Genomic DNA, 21,500 nt, shown 5'->3' with positions numbered 1-21,500 from the left:
TACGTTTCGGCACTTTGTTTCCTTTCATCTACTACACTGTATCCTGACCATTTTCACTTTGTAGAGCTGGGTGCAGCCATTTATTCATCTGCAGTAGAAAACAATTACTGAATCAGTATGATCATTATAAGCAAGCATCGCTCACAAATTTGAACAAAGAGATTGTAATCTCTTATGGTCAAGCACTTTGTTAGGCAAGGCATACAGAAAAGCAGTTACAATTGTTTGTTATAGAAACAGTCAAAATCAAATTCACAAATGACAGGGAATCTATTTACAATATTGGAACAACATTGGATTTTAGGATTGCAAAGTCATATGCAGGGACTGAATGAGGCAATCGAATGGCCAGCTTTATTACACTAGCTGTGGTTATTCTAGCTCTCAGTAATTCGACTCTTACATGAACCATACCTTGTGAATGGGATATGATATGTCACTGTAGGTACCTTATGGTGTTTTTTAATGTATGGTAATTCTCCATAAAAATCAACCAAGGAATTGGTGCATGAATCTATGATCTGTGAATTAATTTTTCTAAGATGATAAAGTGCTACTGGAAATATGTTGAAAAATATATATCTTTCTATTCCAGGGCTCTGCAAATTATTTGATGTGTCAGTACACACCATATCTACTTATATGAGTATGATGCCCATGGAACCAATGCGTCTAGAATCTTTGGAGAAATTGAGGGAAATTTGGTCAGAGGATTTAGGTTTGGTGGTAACTTCCAAAGAAATGGGAAGATTTGCTCAGGGTCAGATCTGAAACTAACATGGACATGAACTTGAGGCTGATATGACATAAAATTATAGGCCTTCTGTACTGGACCCCGGTGAGAATGCATGAATTGAACTTAATGGATAATATCCTATGTTGGGGTTGTGGTAATGATAAAGGAACCTCGTTACACCTGTTTTGGAACTGTTTGCGAGTACGTGTTTCCTGGAAGGAGGTTTTTTAGAGACAGTAGATATGATTCTGAATATTGCATTTACTAGATTGCCTGCACAAGTGATTTTATTGCTGCATAATGGGAGGTGCACAATCGCGAGAGATTATGGTGAGTGGATAGAGCTTGAGTTGTTGCGGCAGAACTGATCTTGAGAGTCTGGAAGACTAGAAAAAAAACCTACTATGGAAGATTGATTGGTGGAGATTTGGGTCCTATCTTACTATGAAAAAGTGTTAAAGTTGAATAAGGATTGTGAGGATTTATACCTCACACTATGGAGTCTTTGTAATACCTTGTATGAATGATTTGCTATCCTACATATTATGGTTTACTTGTTGATCACAAAATAGGAGTTGTTTAGTGTTGATTTGTAAGTGTTGTATGAGTGTTTGTTTGGGTTGTGTTTCGTCCGTAGAATAGTTTTTCTATGTTTAATGTTGTGTATAATTGATTTTAGTTTACTACTGTTTTTTCATATTCTCATAATTGTTTTAAGTTAACTATTGTTTTGCTTAATTTAGTAATATTGGACTTCCCACGATCTAGTTTTTCGAGTTGTGTTCATTGATGTTAATGTTCAAATGTAATGGATGGATTACTTGCTATACATAAATTAAAAATAAACAAATAAATAAAAGCATGTATCTTATACATTTAATTACAGTGTTGTCAATTATGGCTTCACATTTAATAGTGATCTATTACATGATAGGACATGTTTTAAAATGGCCAGTAAGATTATCCTTGAAATTATAAACACCTGAACCTATACATATTGTGTTGTTGGCATACATGTGCCTGAAGTGACAGTATCACCATAATGATTTGTATGTTTGTCATAGACAGTTAACTCGTGTGATGTGATAAGGTTGCATCCACGTTACAAAATTGCATTGTACATTGACACTGCAAAATGGACACAGCCATTGTGTGAATTTTGAAGTAACTAACTTGTTAACTTGATTTTAACAACACTTTGACATGATGGCATAACAACTAGAGCAAGATACCGTGAACACTTCACTGGTGCTACAACGACCTTGCAACATGGGTGGAATTGTATCAACGTATATCTCAAACTCGGTGTGTCGTTATGCCATTTAGTGATGATGCCAACACAACTCCAGAAATTGATTGGTCAAACTGGTTCTGCAATACCAGTGCAGATGCCGAGATGCCCTAGGCATGATCTGCATCGCGTCAATTTCAGGTTATTAATGGATTTATGCAAGGATCTTTCTAACATTACAAAAGGCTCCAAAATGTATCTCGCACAAAACTGACTGGCTGGTTTCTTTGCATTAGGTCTAGTGATTATTTCCTAATGTGCCGTAAGTAAAGGGAAAACGGGGGTAAAGTGAAACATGGAATATCAGGATTGACCTTAGGATAAAAGGCCAGTGGAAGGAAACACATGGACCTGGGACACGTTTTGGGGAAATTACTTCTTAAAACCCCAGAAGAGGACTACTGGGAGATTATTCTCACTTTTTTTTACTTTTCGCTTTTAGAAGAAATATATAAGCCAAAGTTCTTAACTCCTATATCCATTGGGATATTGAGTGATATCCAAATCCTTTTAAATGTTATGCACCAATCCAGTTTGCCAAACAAAGAGTGGTCAAAATTAAATGTACACATCCAGTCTCTTTAGGCCTAGACAATCCACTCATAATAAATGCACAAGATGAGTGCATTGAATGCAAGGCAAGCCCCCGACATTAAGTGCTCAAGATTTACCCTCTGTACTTTAGACACACATCCATTACCCCTTGAGTGTCCCAACCCCCGCTCGCTCCCCCAGCGCAGGCCGCGTCCTGCCCAGCTTCCCCGTGTGGCCGCCTCCGCTCCCTCCCACTGGCCATGATAGTCCGCCTGATCCCCGTGTAGTGAGCCCATCTCAGCCTGCACGCCACTTCCATCCGGGTCGTGCAGGTGAGTGGGTGACCCCCAAACCTCCCTCGGCACATCGGAGCGCTGTGAGCATTGCACCTGTCTGCTGCCAGTGGCCTCTGTGGTATCACTGCATATTTGGAAAGGCCAGAGGCCCCTTCCAGACCCACTCCCGCCCTGTGCACTCTTCCTACATCTCGTCCAGGAGCGCCTAATATTTGTTAAACTTGCAGGCCCCGAGGCCTTTCCTGATCCCCCTGCAGCCAACTCCCACCCCGCACACTCTTCCTGCTTTCACCTTCCTCCCGCCTCCCGGCCCGCTCAGGCCCATTCTCATTGGTCCTCTCACCCTCCATCACTGGCCCTCCCAGGGCAGCCCTCTGCCCATGCAGCCCTGCGGCTAAGGGCCCCAAGGCCAAGGGCGACTCCAACAGAGGCGGCTCCAGGAAATGTCAGCAGGTGTCCACAGAGGAAGCCAGTGGCCAGCCGTTAACCAGCAATTACAAGGACCAGTAAGGTAGGGTGGCTTGGGTTGGGGAGAGGTACAGCTCGACCCTAGATACCTGACCACTAGGCAAAACCAATGTTTATCAATGTGATCACCCCCCGTTGCCCCAAACTGCATTTATAGCAGGGTCTCTGTGCCCAACTTGCATTGTGTGATCTCCAAACTGCATTGATAGGCCTCTCTCCCACTATACAGGTGTCTCTAACTTAGCAGGGCCACTGTACCCAAATTGCATTGTGTGATCTCCAAACTGCATTGATAGGCCTCTCCCACACTATACAGGTGTCTCAAACTTAGCAGGGCGTCTGTGCCCAAATTGCATTGTGTGATCTCCAAACTGCATTGATAGGCCTCTCCCCCACTATACAGGTGTCTCAAACTTAGCAGGGCCTCCGTGCCCAAATTGCATTGTGTGATCCCCAAACTGCATTGATAGGCCTCTCTCCCACTATACAGGTGTCTCAAACTTAGCAGGGCCTCCGTGCCCAAATTGCATTGTGTGATCTCCAAACTGCATTGATAGGCCTCTTTCCCACTGTACAGGTGTCTCAAATTTGATAAGCCTCTCTCCCACTACACAGGTATCTCAAATTTAGTCCACTCTCAAATCTAGCTCATTCGAAAATGTAGCTAACTCTCAAGTGAGACAGAAGCCACCAGTGAATTACGGTGGTGGGTCACTCTGACTAGGGCCTCTCGCATCACAAGGCGAAAGTCCAAGCTGTGCCCGTCCAAGCCTCCCTCCCAACCCACACAGCCTGCTCACCACAGTGAACCACGCTCAGGGAGACGGACAGTAAAGAGAGCCACCGATAACACTCAACTTAATAACCCTTACCATCCTCTTCCCCTCCTAGGACAGAGACTAAACGAGTCGCCAACTCTAGCCGGAATACCACCTACAGACAGAGCCCAAACTAGTAGCGGACACCCCCTCACCCGCCACTACACCACAAGACCACTAGACAACCAGACTAAAGCAGGACCAACTAGACGTCACCAAACAAAGACTAAACAACTCTCAATCTTACAATGCCGCGCAAACGACCCATTCCAAGGAAAAGATGAAGAGATGAAAGAACAAACACTCCAGAACAGCAACTTAGAACAACCATAGACTGGACCCCCACAGACAGGAACACAAACCGAAGCAACTCTGAGAGAAGACAAAATCCCTCTACCTAACTCCATACCTTGCAGACAACTGGCCACCACGACCATCCAACCCAACATTAGAAGCAGCAACATCAAACAACCCAACACAAGCAAGTAGAAGGATGACCAACACAAACAACAAACAGACGACCAACGCAATAACCCCCTACATCACCAAAGCAAGAGGAACTTCCAATCAACAACCACAACTCCCGGAAGACGAACCTGATAAAAACACAAAAAACCCAAGACAAAACCTAGAAGAACTCTTCGAATTCGAAAACGCTGACACCCCGAATCCCACAGCCCAACAAGTGACTGACCAGGAAGGAAACCTAAAGAAGACGACCTCGTCAAAGCCCAAACCAAACAACACCTCCAAACTTCAATGCAATCTAATAAACGCAAGATCCATGTCAAAACACTCAACAGAGATCTTTGACCTACTCGACGACAACGGAATTAACTTCCTGTTCATCACAGAAACATGGCTGGACGACAACTACAAAATGACACTCCAAATCTGCCTTCCGACCGACTTCACATGCCTACAAATAAACAGGAAAAACAAAAAAGGAGGAGGCATCGCTATAGCATTCAAAGAACACCTGAAAATAAAAACTGACGAAGCAGTCAACATCCCCAACTGCGAAACCATGGTAATACACCTAACAGTGAGCCCAAAAACCAACATCACATTCATCCTGGTATACAGACCACCGACATATGATGCAACATTCGTCGATAACTTCATAGAAGCCATCACCAATTTAGCCATCACCATCACCATCAACCACGAACACCTAACCATCCTGGGGGACTTCAAAATCTGGTTCGAAGACAGCCACGCCAACTCCCAAAACTCACTAATTGAACAACTCAGCACCATGAAACTACGACAACTGTCAAAGGAGCAACGCACTCGGCAGGTCACACCCTAGACACAATTTTCGCCAAAGAAAAACTCATCACCATGACACCTCCGATACAAATACTGTGGAGCGACCATCTCATCATCCCATTCGTGATCACTCTGCCTACCCAAGCCTACATCCAACATCCGAAACTCACAACCACCACCAAAAGAAACTGGAAACACGTCAAAGAAAGCAACCAATTTGAACAACTGGAATTAACGAAACCCTCAATTACAGAACGGGAGCTAGCTGACCTAGACGGGAAAGCAGAGATCCCTCACAAATAGATCACAGATACAATAGACAAGATCGCCCCAGAAAAACCATTCACCCCATCAAAAAAAAGAGCAATGGCAAAATGGTTCACCCCACTATTAAACAACATGAAAAAGGAAAACAAAAAGATGGAATTAAAATGGAGGAAAGAATACAACCCAGGAAAAAAAAACATTGTACCAGAAACAAATCCGCGCATACAAGAAGAAAATTCAAAACGCAAAGAGAAGACATTACGACGACAGAATCAACAATGCCACCAACACACAAAAAGAAATGTTTAGCATCATTGAAGAAATGAGAAACCCACCAGGCAGCGATAACACCCCAACCCCCTCAGAAAAACTATGCAACGACCTGGCAGACCACTTAAAAAAAAAAATCAATGACATCCGACAAACCATACAAAAGAGACCAACCAACCACAACATACAACCCAACAAACCTAACACGAACCACAGCACAAACTCCAAAGCTTTCCTGAAATATCAGCAGAGGCATTCGCAATGCTGGTAAAACGAACCAAGAAAGCACCCATGGACCCCTGTCCCCCAGACATCTACAAATCAATCCCCGTGCAAGGATCGCCAGCAGAACACTACAGAAACCTTCTAAATCTAGCACTATCAACAGGGACTGTACCGAAGATCTTCAAATCAGCATACATCAAGCCACTCTTGAAAAACACAAGTGGTGACGTAGATGACCTTTCCAACTACAGGCCGATCTCTAACATCCCCTACCCAGCAAAACATCTAGAAACCTACGTATATAAACTAACCCAAGAACACGTAGAAAAACACCACCTGCTGGACCAAGCTCAACTCGGTTTCAGACCAGCAAGAGGAATGAAAACAGCACTACTATCCACCTGGGGCGACCTCAAAACTAACGCAGACTCAAACATTACCTCAGCCCTTATTCCAAAAAAGGAGGAGGCATCGCTATAGCATTCAAAGAACACCTGAAAATAAAAACTGACGAAGCAGTCAACATCCCCAACTGCGAAACCATGGTAATACACCTAACAGTGAGCCCAAAAACCAACATCACATTCATCCTGGTATACAGACCACCGACATATGATGCAACATTCGTCGATAACTTCATAGAAGCCATCACCAATTTAGCCATCACCATCACCATCAACCACGAACACCTAACCATCCTGGGGGACTTCAAAATCTGGTTCGAAGACAGCCACGCCAACTCCCAAAACTCACTAATTGAACAACTCAGCACCATGAAACTACGACAACTGTCAAAGGAGCAACGCACTCGGCAGGTCACACCCTAGACACAATTTTCGCCAAAGAAAAACTCATCACCATGACACCTCCGATACAAATACTGTGGAGCGACCATCTCATCATCCCATTCGTGATCACTCTGCCTACCCAAGCCTACATCCAACATCCGAAACTCACAACCACCACCAAAAGAAACTGGAAACACGTCAAAGAAAGCAACCAATTTGAACAACTGGAATTAACGAAACCCTCAATTACAGAACGGGAGCTAGCTGACCTAGACGGGAAAGCAGAGATCCCTCACAAATAGATCACAGATACAATAGACAAGATCGCCCCAGAAAAACCATTCACCCCATCAAAAAAAAGAGCAATGGCAAAATGGTTCACCCCACTATTAAACAACATGAAAAGGGAAAACAAAAAGATGGAATTAAAATGGAGGAAAGAATACAACCCAGGAAAAAAAAACATTGTACCAGAAACAAATCCGCGCATACAAGAAGAAAATTCAAAACGCAAAGAGAAGACATTACGACGACAGAATCAACAATGCCACCAACACACAAAAAGAAATGTTTAGCATCATTGAAGAAATGAGAAACCCACCAGGCAGCGATAACACCCCAACCCCCTCAGAAAAACTATGCAACGACCTGGCAGACCACTTAAAAAAAAAAATCAATGACATCCGACAAACCATACAAAAGAGACCAACCAACCACAACATACAACCCAACAAACCTAACACGAACCACAGCACAAACTCCAAAGCTTTCCTGAAATATCAGCAGAGGCATTCGCAATGCTGGTAAAACGAACCAAGAAAGCACCCATGGACCCCTGTCCCCCAGACATCTACAAATCAATCCCCGTGCAAGGATCGCCAGCAGAACACTACAGAAACCTTCTAAATCTAGCACTATCAACAGGGACTGTACCGAAGATCTTCAAATCAGCATACATCAAGCCACTCTTGAAAAACACAAGTGGTGACGTAGATGACCTTTCCAACTACAGGCCGATCTCTAACATCCCCTACCCAGCAAAACATCTAGAAACCTACGTATATAAACTAACCCAAGAACACGTAGAAAAACACCACCTGCTGGACCAAGCTCAAATCGGTTTCAGACCAGCAAGAGGAATGAAAACAGCACTACTATCCACCTGGGGCGACCTCAAAACTAACGCAGACTCAAACATTACCTCAGCCCTTATTCTGCTCGACCTCTCCGCAGCCTTTGACACAGTTAGCCACGACACCCTGACCAAAAGACTAGAAGACATAGGCATAACAGACACAGCACTACGCTGGACCAAATCATTCCTAGCAGACAGAACAGAAACCGTATGGATAAAACCTTTCAAATCCACTCCACAAGTTAACGACTGTGGAGTGCCACAAGGATCTTGACTATCTCCACTATATTTCAACATCTATCAGACTCCGGTCATCAGAATCTTCAAAAAATACAACGTTACATGTTACAACTGCGCAGATGACACTCAGATCATCTACAAAATCAAAGACACTGATGCCGACCATTCAACCCTAACCGACTGTCTAAAAGAAGTCTTCAACTGGATGGATGCCAACAACCTGAAAATCAACCCAGTAAAGACAGAAATCATGATCGTACCCAAAGACCAAGAGAACGAAACCTCCATCCTATGGCCTACGAAAATGGGAAACGCACCAACACCATCGAAGGTAGTAAAAAATCTGGGAGTCCTAATGGACAACACCCTAACCCTGGAACCAAATGCAACAGCGAAGAAATGTTTTTTCCTCCTCCACACGGCAAGAAGAATTCTACCTTTCCTCTCCTTCACACACAAAACACTCACTATCGTCGCCCTAATCATGTCAAAAATCAACTATGCAAACAGCCTCTACCTCGGAATACCAGAATACCTCATAAACAAAACTGCAACAGATCCAAAATGCAGCAGCAAGACTACTCCTCAAACTATCCAGAAGAGACCACATCACTCCAGCCCTAAAAACACTACACTGGCCCCCAGTAAAACATCACATCACCTTCAAAACAATGGGCATAACGCACAGGGCAATCAGCGGACAAGGAGCAGAATTCCTACAAAAGAAAATAACAGTCTACAAACCAACAAGTCCCCTCCGATCAAGCAACGAAATCCGCCTGGAACTCAAACCATACCTTAAGAAAAAACTTGGAGGCACCTCCTTCTACACTGAAGACCACTTAAAATTCAGGAAATCACTAAAAACCTGGCTCTTCAACACCACAGACTAAATCTCGAAACCAAAATCGGAAAAAGGATGCCTAAACCAGAAAGGACACAGACATCCCCGATCCGAGAGGGTAACTCCCACGGCACCTGGACGGATGACACTGGATAGACTGGAACACAGAAAGTGCGTGGAACGTACGGAGACTGAGTCAACCAATCCATACAATCCCACCAACACTTTCGCCCGCCCCTTAGTTACCGCCAGATACCACAATGGTGTGGAATTGTCGAGATATTGGCAATCACCCCACTACCTGAGAGGTTGACATTGGCAGGTGCACTGGCCACAGGAGTATGAAGGGAGAATAAGGGGAGCTATGAGAGTGCTTGTTAGAGGTGGGGCCAAAGGAGAAAGGAACCTTGTATGCCAGTCGGACCCAGAGCAGGACAGAGACGGATCAGGGGAGACTACACAAGCCGAGCGCCTCAATTCAGGATAGAGACGCAATGAAACCTAACCTCAACTCAGAACAATTAGAAGATTTTGGGCAAAAGCTGTGTGCCCTTCTATCTACAATAATCATTGGACTCTATGGCCTTCCCGCTTTTGCTCCTTTGCCTAATGTCCTTCCGTCACTCACGTTATTTTTCTGTAACGCTGAGACGTATCACTCTGGCCATGTACGGTCCAGGAAATATTTCTGGTCTTGCGCTCCAATCCCTTCACTGATGTAATTGTGCTGCACTGCATATTTTCTCATGTCTTCAGGAGCATTACAGGAAATAGAAAAAATACTCTTGGATTTGACCTGAGAGGGTGGAGCTATGGGGCTGGAGGCGTAGTCATGGCAGGCAAGTAATAGTCTTTTAAGAAGTGTAAAACCCCAGTTAAAATAAAATAGCACCCAATTTTGTACAGATCACTTAAAACATGAACAAATCACTTATTAAACAAACTGGACAATCCTTATAGTAACACACTGAGCAAAAAAGAGTATGAGAGTATGATTGAAGCTTTATTTTCCCCCATCCTGAATGGAAGCATAGCATTTTACCAGCATGCAAACCAATGCAAGCCATTACTAATGTATTCTGGGGTTTAAACACTGTCACGACTGAAACACAGTGAACGAAAAAAACACTATATCATCACCTGCCTGCAGTCATTATTTCTCAAACTGTTCAGATGTATGTACATTTCCCATTTCTAATTATCCATCATCCACATCTCTTAAGACCCAATAGCACTCCCAATCACCCTCTTACTGCAGTCTCTGCACCCATCACCCGTTGATGGGAGCTTTATATGCCTAGAGGCAAAACAAAAACAAACCAGAGAGGTCTCCAGGCTCAGAGGCTTGTCTCCAAGGCTGGGGATAGCTAATCACAGTGGATACAGTGTGTGATGTTGTGGGCATGGCCTTTTTGTTTCCACCTATTTAGAATCTGGAGAGACCATTTTTGCTGGTTTCTGATTCCCGGCCCAATTCCAGTACTATTCAGGATACCTTTTGAGTTGGACCGAGGTGTCTATGGCACGTTTCGCAGCAAAGCAACAGCCCTTAAGAAGTGAATGCTCAGTTCCGGTCTTATATGGCGAAGAGATATTTGCTCCTCTCGGCTGGCTTGAATGTCGCCTAAACCACACCCACCTGCTCACATACACCCTTGAAAAACCAGTATTGAGCCGAGATAAGGCACGTATGAGAGCCCGGCGACTGCTGCCTCATGTTTAGGAAACTTGTGGGAGAGCGAAACAGGAGCGCAGAATATAGGATTGCAACAGCAGCACCGTCACGCTGTTTACACCAAGGAGCACACAGCCCAAGGCGTCGACATGGAGCGGCAAACTCGTGTCTCCTTACAAGAGGCGAAATCGCCAAAGAGCTTCTCGTCTCTCTGCTGTACAGCTTCCCACCGAGCCCCGGGTGCTAAAAAGGTACAGTGATTAACTATCGTGAAGACACGTGGATAGTTTTATGGTGGGGGGGGCGATAAGGCAGAAAACACACCGACAGTCTGCATGTTTCAAGTGTATGAAAGGTTGTTGGAATTCCAGGGGCCCAAACCTGTCAAATTCCGCCTGGACGTGTTATGCTTCCGGTGCCATCATGTCACGCAGTTGTGTTTATGAAGAAATTCATGTTTTTATGCGCCTTCTGATGTTCTCAGTTTTACGACTAAAATCAATTGCAGGCCTTGTGCAATCTGTCATCTGCGTTCAAAAACAGAACAAAAAAAATATCGGTTGTAGAGAATATTTTTGGAGAAAAGTGTATAAATCGAATGTCTTTGTGACTTCAGATGGTTTGTAGTTTGTTCGTGGGGTGGAGTTGCTTAAACAGTTACAAAACACACGGACTTCGGGTTATTTAGAACTATACAGAAAAAAGAAACGTGTGAAAGGGGAATGAAGGATTTGGGTGCGTCGTGGTACACTGCGATATACAGGAAGAGCATGCCTGCTGTCCCAGTCGTTCATGCATTGGTTAGCTTGAAAGGAGCTGCGAACTGACGTGTTCAATCCTGTTTCCACATGTTTCAAGCCTGTCACACAAGAGGTGTTATTTGCCCTGGGTGATTACACACAAGCCGCGCAGTTTACGTCTGGCAGTCACAGTGATGGCTGGCATCTGGGTAGCATCAAACTTCCCGACTGTGGTAGTTTGAAATAAAACCGACAACCCCACCAAGAATGTTCTGGAAGCCGCTTTGCAGCCTGTTGACGTGTTGAAGTAATTACCCTTTTTAAAAGTATGTTGCTGGCGGTATCCAGGGTAGTAATTTCAGTAAAGTTTTCTTTTTGTTAAGCACTTTATGCTACATACTCCTAATTATACTGGTAGCAGGCTCAAAAGGGAAAACGTATATTGTCATTAACTTCAATTAGCCAACTGCCAATACCGCGATGAAAAGGGATGCTGTTTCATCGTTTATGAAGGTATGGAAGGCGTTTCTTTCATCCTTACAACCCCTAGAAAAGATGTTATAATTATGCATATTGTTGCTCTTTAAAATGACCGTACACTCCGAGCAGCCTGTCGGGTCATAGCAATGCAATTGCACTGAAGTTGATACAAATGCAGCGACTGGAAGTGCTTGTGGGTCTAACTCGAAATGTTTTTTTTCTGAAAGTATACACTGAGGTGAGGGCAGTGTGGAAAGTTCATGCAATGAAGGCCAGCTGTGCAGTGGTGTGCTTCTTTCTTCTTTGACTGCCATATTTGGTTGTGGAGCAGAGACCAGGCATGAACGTTTTGGCTTCCAAAATGTGAGCTGGAATAACCAGTCTGCTGAAAGTAATACCCCGTTTAATGTAAAGGCCTTGCGTAAAAGCAGAGCTGTGTCGCCGGGAGAAAACAAACGAATGTTACAATATGTATGTGGTGTCTTTGGAAGTTGTTTGATCGTGCAATGCTATCACCAGCCCAGTTCAGTGCCCTGTACTGGTTGTACCAATGATGTAGAAGGAAAAAGCACTATGTGATGGAGGTGCACAAGGGCCACTTCATATGCCTGCTTTTTCATGCGTGCCTCATTGCGCACCACAGCGCGTGCATGAACGGAGACCTAGAAGTGACATCTGCCGTCTGACATTGTGTTCCCCCCCATACTTCTAAGACGGGTATATCCAAACTTTTGCATATTGTCTCCCACCAACCCCCCTTCAGTTGAAATATTGTTACCACCCCCCAAATGCCATAGTTGCTTATATTTTTTATTAAAAGCAATCACCATACTCCCTTTTTGAAGTTATTTTATGTTATGTTAAAGGATATTTATACTGTGCACTATCACCACCTGAGTGGTCCCCTGGCGCTCTGGCAGATCTGGAAAGCAAGAGGGTAGGGTAAGTTAGTAGGAGTGAGCGGAAAAAAGCAAAAGAGGGCTGTGATGTGCGGTTGGCAGCTTCAGTTCAGTTGGCACCGTTCGCTGAGCGTAGGTGTGAGTTTCTGGTCGCTAGTTGTCATATGCTGTTGTGGTTTGTTTTGTTGCAGTGTAGTGAAGTGAGTGTGGTTTGTTGTGCTGTATAGATATGGTTGTGTTTTGTTTAGAGTTTGAGAGGTGTGAGCAGATGGATGTGTTTTTTTGTGGGGTTGGCTAGTGGTGGTGCTTTATGATGTGATGTATTTATTTACATAGTGCCTTAATCCAAAGCGCTTTACAGAGCACATATTTACATACAATATCACCCAATCGAAATGGGTGCTCATGTATTGATCTCAGAAGGATGAAAGGCTGAGTTGGCCTTGCCAGGATTCAAACCTGCGACCTGCAGATCATGCTCAGATTGAAGCAGTGATCACTCAACTCGCTGAGCTATCTTATTTTTATCATAGCCCCTCAGTTTTGGCCACCTGTGGCACATGTCCCTGCCAGTGTCATGCATTGTGGTGTGCTAGGCGGTATATTCTCAGCAGAGTTGTGGATTGATAGCAGGGCTATTAAGTGGTGAAGCCTCCTCCTCCAGCCCCCCTCCCTGGATGTGTATGCTGTTTTGTCCCCTGGCATATTCTGGTGTCCAGCCACCATCACCTCCCTGGGCCCCTTGAAGGGGGCCTCTTCCCTGTGCCCTTGAGCTCCCTGGGCCCTGGGGTTTATTTGTTCAGTCGCCATTCTTTCCCCTTCAATTCTAGTGCCCTCCGTCTGTGATTCAATTTAAGACGTTCCTATCTTTCACCTTAGTTTCTGGTACGGCCCGTTATGGGAAAAGGGGCACCTGGGTCTCCTTCATATTTGGAGGTGTCAATGCTTCCATGCACTTTGTCGTGGTCTGATCTAGTCCCCCGTCTTGCCATTTGTGTGTTCATTCCGTGGGGTGTGGGTATTGCTCATTCGTTATCATCTGGTTCTGAGTTGAAGAGCCTTGTTTTTAAGAGTTTTCTGAATTTTAGATGGTACTTCATGTTTCGTATTTCTCTCGGGAGGAAGTTCAAAATGTTATCAGCTAGGCAAGAGAATGCTGATCCACCACAGTTTTTGCTTGTGTATGGTTTAGGTTCAAGACGGATGTCGTTGCTGGATCTGAGTGCTCTCGTCAGCTGGTAAATGGTGATTTTTCTTTTGTAAGAATTCTGTTCCTTTGCCGTTGATTGCTCTGTGTTTTATGCACATTGTTTTGAATGCAATTCGTTTTTTGACTGGCAGCCAATGTAGCATCTTTAGCTCTGAAGGGATGTGGTCCCTTCGTGAGAGTTTGAGGAGAAGTCTGGCCACTTCGTTCTGTATATGTTGCAGTTTCTTCAGTAGATAATCCAGCATTCTGAGTTATAGGCTGTTGGCGTGGTCTATCCTGGTCTATCCTGGACATGATAAGGGAGATAATGGACAGTGTTTTGTGCATAAAGGAAAAGAATGGTAGAATCTTTTTGATTGTGTGCAGGTGGAAGAAGCATTTCTTGATTATTGCATTTAATTGTGGTTCCAGGGTAAGCTCGTTGTCTGTTAGGATTACAAGGTTTTTGACTATTTTGGATGGCATGGGCGCTGTTCCTAATTCTGTGGGCCATGGGATGTATTGGTTGCGTCCCTGGTGTTTGGATAGAATCATGATTTCTGTCTTGCCCAGGTTGAATTTGAGGCTGTTTGTGTTCATCCATTTGTGGAGTTCTTTGAGACAGTCTACTACCATTGTGTTCTCCTCTTGTACATCTTCAATTTTGTAGATGATTTGGGTGTGATCTGTGTAGTTGTAGCAGGTGAGGCCATGCCTTTTGATGAGGTTGATTAATGGAGCCATGTAGATGTTGAAGAGGAGTGGGGATAGGGAGGATCCTTCTGGTACTCTACAGGTGGGGTCCTGTAGCACAGATTTGAATGGTTTGGTCCATACTGTTTCTGTTCTTTCAGATAGGAAAGATGTGTCGATGATCCCTATTTCTTCCAGTCTCTTGATGAGGATGTTGTGGCTGATTGTGTCAAACGCTGCAGAGAGGTTGAGTAGTATCAGAGCCAAGTTTGTGTTGGAATCTGCGTTGGTCTTTAGGTCATCCCAGATAGAGAGAAGTGCTGTCTCTGTCCCTCTCATGGGTCTGAAGCCGACTTGTGCCTGGTCCAAGAGTTGGTGGTTTTCTACATGCTCCAGTGTTTGTTCATAGACATAGGTCTCTATCAGTTTTGCCGGATAGGGAATGTTTGATATTGGTCTGTAGTTAGAGAGGTCTTCCACATCGCCCGTTGTATCCTTGAGGAGTGGTTTAATGTATGCAAATTTGAAAGCTTGCGGCACTCTCCCTGTTGAGAGCTATTGGTTGAAGAGGTTTCTGTGGCATTCCATTGGAGTGCCCTGTGTAAGGATTGATTTATAGATGTCTCGTGGGAAGGGGACCATTGGGGAGCCTGCTTTGTTGCTATGTTTCACCAGCTTGAGGGCTCTATATCTCCTGATATTTGGGTGAAGCTTTGATGTTTGTTCTGTGGTTCCAGGATAGGTGGGGCATGGTCTGGTGGATTGGTCTGCTTTGTATGATCCGATGTATGTCAGTGATTTTATTTTTAAAGTGATCTGCAATATCGTTGCATAGCTTTTGTGAAGGTACCGGTGTGGTATTGCATCCAGGTGGATGTCTCATCTCATTTACAATGTTGAATAGTTTGCTCTGGGTGTTGGTGGCTTTTGTGATTGTGTTGTCGTAGTTTTTCTTTTTGGCTCTGAGAATTTCTTTTTTGTATCCTCAGATTTGGTTTTTATAGTTTATTCTTTTTGCCTGGTCGTAGTTTTTCCTATATTTTAGTTCAAGTTTCCAGTTAGTTTTTTTCATTGTATTGAGGTTGGGTGTAATCCATCTTGCTACTGCTTTCTTTTGTGATGGGATGAAGGGATTTTCCAGGGTGATGCTGTCTATTGTTTCGGCGATCCCTTTCTGGATTAGGTGTGCTTTTTCATCTAAGTCGTTTCCATCCAGGTTTGCTGTTGATAGTTTCGAGGATTCCAGTTGTTCTTTTAAGTTACTGCTTTTGATGGTATTCCAGTTTCTTTTCCAGATCACCAGAGCTTTTGGGTTGTTTAGGTGCTTTAGTTGGTAGTTGGATCACAAACGGTATGATATGGTGGTCGCTCCATAGTATTTGTATTGGTTCTGCAGTTGAGATCAGTTTTTTGTTGGCAAAGATTGTGTCGAGAGTGTGTCCTGCTACGTGTGTCGCTCCTTTAACCATCTGGCATAGTTTCATTGTCTTGTGCTGCTTGATTAGTGATTTTTGTGAGTTTGCGTTCTCTTCTTCAAGCCATATGTTGAAGTCTGCAAGGATTATCAGGTGATCGTGTTTGATGGCCAGGTTCGTGATGGCTTCTAGGAATGTGTCTGTGAAGGTTGTGTCGGGTGTCTATAGACGAGTATGAATGTGAGGTTTGTTTTTGAGTTTTCTGTTAGGGATTCGCAGTTTCTGATATTCAGAGCATCATCTGTTTTTATTTTCAGGTGTTCTTTGTAGGCTATTGAAAGTCCTCCTCCTCTTTTTCCCTTTCTGTTTACCAGTGTGCATTTAAAGTTGTCAGGTAGACAGCCGTGTAGTGTGACTTTGTAGTTGTCATCTAACCAGGTTTCTCTGACGAATAAGATGTCTATTCCACTTTCTTAGGGTAGATCGTAGATCTCTGTAGTATGTTTGGACATTGATCTTGCGTTGATTAGTTTGCATTGTATTTTTTTAACAGTGCTTTGTTTGGTCTTCGTTTTGTCTTATGGTGGTCTTTTTGGGGAGTGTTCTTGTTACTCTCAGGATGTGAGGTGTGTTCAGTAGGGTCTGTTGCATAATTGAATAGATCGGTAGGTTCTCTCTACCATCGACAGCTTTCTTTTCTGACAGAGGAGGTTTATAGGCACAAGCCCCAAGTCTTGCCTAACATGCCCACAACACTGGTGATCTACCCACTGATTTGCTTTCAAAGCTCTTCTGCTGAAGCTCTTTACAAGTCGTAATCACCAGTTCGGTTGGAGGAATCCATTCTCATCCACCTTTAATTGAGTCACATTGGCAGGTCCCCATTACTCAGTGCCGCAGAGGGCCCTAGTAAGAGCCGTGGAACTTTAGTGTTCAGCTGCATGGTCACAAAGATTCTTCCTAGTTTCTTCTTAAAGTGCAGCACAGCCCATGCTGCTTTTTCAAAGTATCGCCATTCTTGTAGAAAGCTGGCTAATTGAACGTGCTTCAGAGGAAAACTCATGCTTTTCAAGGATTTGCAACCTGCTGCTCACCAGATGTTTTGGACTATAGTTCCCATGATTCCTCGCCATTGACTATGATGCCACTTGCTGATGGAAAATGCAGTCCAAAACATCCGCAGACCCAAAGGTTGCACACCACGGCCTGGATAATCATACCAAGGGACTATTTCATTTCTGGAGCCTTCAATAAAAATCGTGTTCTTTATGAGCATCTGTGTACCCATGGTCATGGCTTTTTTGAACTATTCATGGCCAAGCCCTTCTGCTAAGTATATTCCTGAAACCCTGCCAGTAATCTGATGTCGCCATTTTTAAAGCTGGACAGAATCATAACCGCATCCACAAAAAGTAATAAGGGTTTGCTCTCCCTGCCTATCCTACTAGTGTCCACACCGGCCCTCTGCAGTCGCTCTTTGGCATCCCCAATAAGCAGCTGAAGAGAGCTAGAGCAACATGGTGTCCCTGCCTGACACCCTTCTCTATAATAAAATCTGCAGTGGCCCGCTATTATGGCCATTCCTAACTCGCCCATAGTTATAATGCCCAGTGGCAAAAATATCGCCAGCGGCCGCTCTAAACCAGTGCCATTCAAACTTTTTCATGCCGAGACCCCCTTGAGGAAAAATAGTATTGCTGCCCCACCCCCAGATGCCATAGCTGCTTACAATTTCTAGTGAAAGCAGCCACCATACTCGCTTTTTTAAGAGCTTTGCGCAGCCCCCAAGGGCCGTCGTACAGGCCCCTTAAGGGGTCTGGCCCCACAGTTTGAAGACCATTGCTCTGAACCGCCATCTTGCAGTGCTTCCTGCGATAAGACCCTTTCGATGGAATCGAATGCAGCTTTGAGATCAATATAATCCAGGAGTGGCTGGAGACACTTCCTCTGAAAGGTGGCGAGTCGATCTGTGCCCACCCACTTGAGAATTACACTCTGAACTCATGACAGCTTTGGTCTCTTATCCTTCCCAGTTTGGGCTTGATCCAGCAACACCCTAGAAAGCACCTTGATGAAGGAATCCAGCCAGGAGGGTTGGCCATTCCCTCCCCCTGTAAGTAGGACATCTTTCTGACACTTTCCAGGAAGCACTGTATCAGGATTGACCCAGGATCCCCAGACGATGCACTCTATTTTAAATAGACCTACTGCAATACAGCCTATAACCGGAGCTTTCCCTGACCTTTTCCTATGCAGTTCCTCTAGTGCCTCTTGCATGATATGATAGGTTAATTATAACGCGCTTAATACCCAGAGGTTTCTAAGCACGGACCCAGGGATTGAACCTGTGGTGCTCCGTGTCGTCTTGCTTCCAAGGAGAGGACGTTGTCCCTGAGCTATCCTCCTGAGACCAGCGATGACTTTCACCTCTGTGGACCGATTGAGTCATCACCTCATCCAGACTGCTGCCTCCCCCTCGGGACAACTAAACACATTCCCAACTATCTCATTTGACATACATCACTGCCAAAAGGCTTCGAGTCTGTAGCAAGTAGCCAGCTCTGTTAAAGTCACGCGTGAGGCCCACAATCATGTAGCCATGCATAGTGGAAGAGCTGTGCCACACAATACACCTCTGTGATATAAGTTATACTCGCGCACATTTGATTATACTGTGCTTGTAAATTAGTAGATAGTGATTGTGGTTGCTGTGTACATTTTTGATGATGTCTTTTTGACTTTTTTCTCGTGGTTAGTGCGTTCCTAACTTGGACCCAATTAGTTATTGGTTTGTTGGTGATGTTAGGCTACACACATCCATGGAAGGAAACATAAGCGAAACGCGAGCCAGGCGATCTCATTAGGCGCTCATGCCATGGGAGGAGACACATTGTCATCACTGTAAGGCTTACTGAGTCTATTGCTTCAATGACAACCTCATGATTGGGCTGTTAATTAACTCTCAGCAACTGCTCTTTGCGTAATTAGATATCAGTCGGACAGATAAAAGGGAACGCCCCCTCCTCAGCTGGAGCTTTCACCATGAGCGTGTCAAGGTAGATTTGCAAAGGCAGCTCGACTTGATAGAAAATGGCCGTTGCTCCTCTGCCACGAGCCTCTGATTCTACCCCGCCTGCCTGCCTATGAGCTCCTCCTGCTGTCTGATTCACATGAGTTGTGGGGGTGCTTGGTTCCGCTGCCTGGGACTCCGGAGTGTGTTGATGCGTTTGCTGGACGGCAGATTGTCAACACAAAGTCATTGCTCGAGCTACAGCTGGAAAGATACTCACAAACACAACACGGTGTGACGACCTTCACATGGCCTGTTCCCGCCAGGCAATAGAGGCTGTCCTCAAGTGTGATGATGCCAATATAGAACAAGCAAATGATTCGGGGGCCGAGTTGTAACGTGAGCACCTCCAAAGAGAAACAAAGGTCCTGTTTCTATAGAGCACTGGGTGCCCGACTTCTGGTTCTTCCGTGCGCTGTAAATATCATTGTTACCTAGATTAATACAACTAACTGCATCAACTACAAAAACATGAAGAGCTGAGTCGGCTCTGCAAGGATTCCAAAATGTGATTTCAAGCAGCACACAGATTTGTGTAGCGAGCACTTAACTCATTGGGCCTCAAGTTTAGCGATATTTTGGTGGTCAATCCACCGAAATACCGCCAAATGGAATTACTGTTACCGCCTCTTGGTCCAGCAGATTTTTCCCTTGGGATTACAAGTGGTGGTAGGTGATGTAAATTCCCATTTTTTGGGGTACGTGGCGATTCCAGACGAATTACCGCCAGCAGTAATTCTGTCGATTTTTGTATTTTTTTGGCAGTAAGGTCGAGAAATTACCAGCATTTTGCTGGAGGAAAATCCTACACCTTACCACCAAAGGTGTAGTAAGGTGGTGTGATAATGCAGCACGAATGCAGTCAGAATGGAGTGGTTGGTTCCAGAGTTACCACTGCTTTACCACTGTTTTTTTCCATCCCACCATTTTTTCCCATCCCATCGTACTCATAATGAGGCCCATTAACTTCTCTCAGCGGCTTCAAGCTAAAGGAACTGAAAAGAAAGTTGTCCTGATAGTTTTTGGTAACCAGTTTGTTCGTGAACAACGATGAGGAAGATGGAGAGGATAGCAATGCTCTAGTGATGCTTGAGATGGACACAGCGCATCCTGATTCCAGATAGTAGCACAAGTTACAAAACACAGGGCCTGATTCATGGAATTTTTATCTGCATGGAATATAGGGTACTTGCGCACGCAACTGCGTGTAAATCTGCCTTTGTCGATTCATGGAAAGAAATGCGCTGTACTTTTCCTGGACTTGCATGGAGTTCGCGCTGGCTTGGCACATCTGTGCGAGCCGTCGAGGGCCTTGCTTGAGATTCCAAGCAGAACGTGGGCGTGGCTTGCGCTGAGGGCTGGGAATAGGGCGAAAACCCAAAAATGGGTAAGAACATGCGAAAAAGTGGACGTTCCGAGGGACAGCCTGCAAGCAGTCACTTGCATGCCCACAACTGCGTGCACAAGACATTTTCATGGATCCGACCGTGCAACGTCTCGGCTGGGAAATGGCAGCGCAAGTCCTTCATGCGATCCGCCACCCGAAGGCAGGCGTAAGTACACTTGTGCGTAGGGTTTGCAGCGCACAGGTGGGGTTGCATGAATAATTTCAGGGTGTATGTACTCAATCGGGGTTCAGATGTAACTTAGGGGTGCGCATAAGCAGTGTAGTGGGGTGCAGGAACGTTTTACTGGGGTTCACATGCAGATTTCCCGAATTAATGCAGAGTTACGATTTTTCATATGCATGTTGTTGGGGTGCCGGATACAGTTACGGGGGACGCTGTGAAGGGTCCCCGAGTCGCAGGCCTGCTTACAGGGGACCAAACGCAGTGTTTGAAGGGTGCGTGTGGCCAGGGGAGTGCACCATGGTAGCTGTTCTGGCTGTTCATTCTTTGCGTATGGGTGTGTCAGGGGCATCCTAGGTGCGACTTGCGAATACGGTTAATTTGCGCTGTAAATTCCATGAATACATGGGGCGCACATTTTTCTTTCTGTGCGCAGGCTTGCGCAGTGTCCGTCTTGGCACGCGGCCCTTGTGGGATTTCTGCACACATTTCCATGAATCGGGCTCACAGACTTTATCCAAAAGTAGCAACTTAGATAAGGCATAAATGATGACTGGCAACTTGCAAATATAGAAGAGTACATTGTA

General features: G+C 44.8%; 1 protein-coding gene across 11 annotated transcripts in view; it reads left to right on the top strand.

The window, feature by feature from the left end:
• Nucleotides 1–21,500, top strand: part of KIAA1217 (KIAA1217 ortholog) — a 1,682,267-nt gene that overhangs the window by 783,324 nt on the left and 877,443 nt on the right. The window contains exon 1 of one of the 11 annotated variants that reach the window (XM_069648170.1): nt 10,880–11,110. The exons of the other annotated variants lie outside the window; for them this stretch is intronic. Coding sequence (XP_069504271.1) covers nt 11,009–11,110 — 102 coding nt within the window. The 5' untranslated portion in view covers nt 10,880–11,008. Of the gene's footprint in view, nt 1–10,879; nt 11,111–21,500 lie in introns of those variants that run through there. 11 annotated transcript variants of the gene reach the window in all.

Source organism: Ambystoma mexicanum, chromosome 2q, assembly GCF_040938575.1.
Source record: "Ambystoma mexicanum isolate Mex_15411 chromosome 2q, UKY_AmexF1_1, whole genome shotgun sequence".
Classification (NCBI taxonomy): Eukaryota; Metazoa; Chordata; class Amphibia; order Caudata; family Ambystomatidae; genus Ambystoma; species Ambystoma mexicanum.
This window is presented reverse-complemented; position numbering and strand designations above follow the sequence as displayed.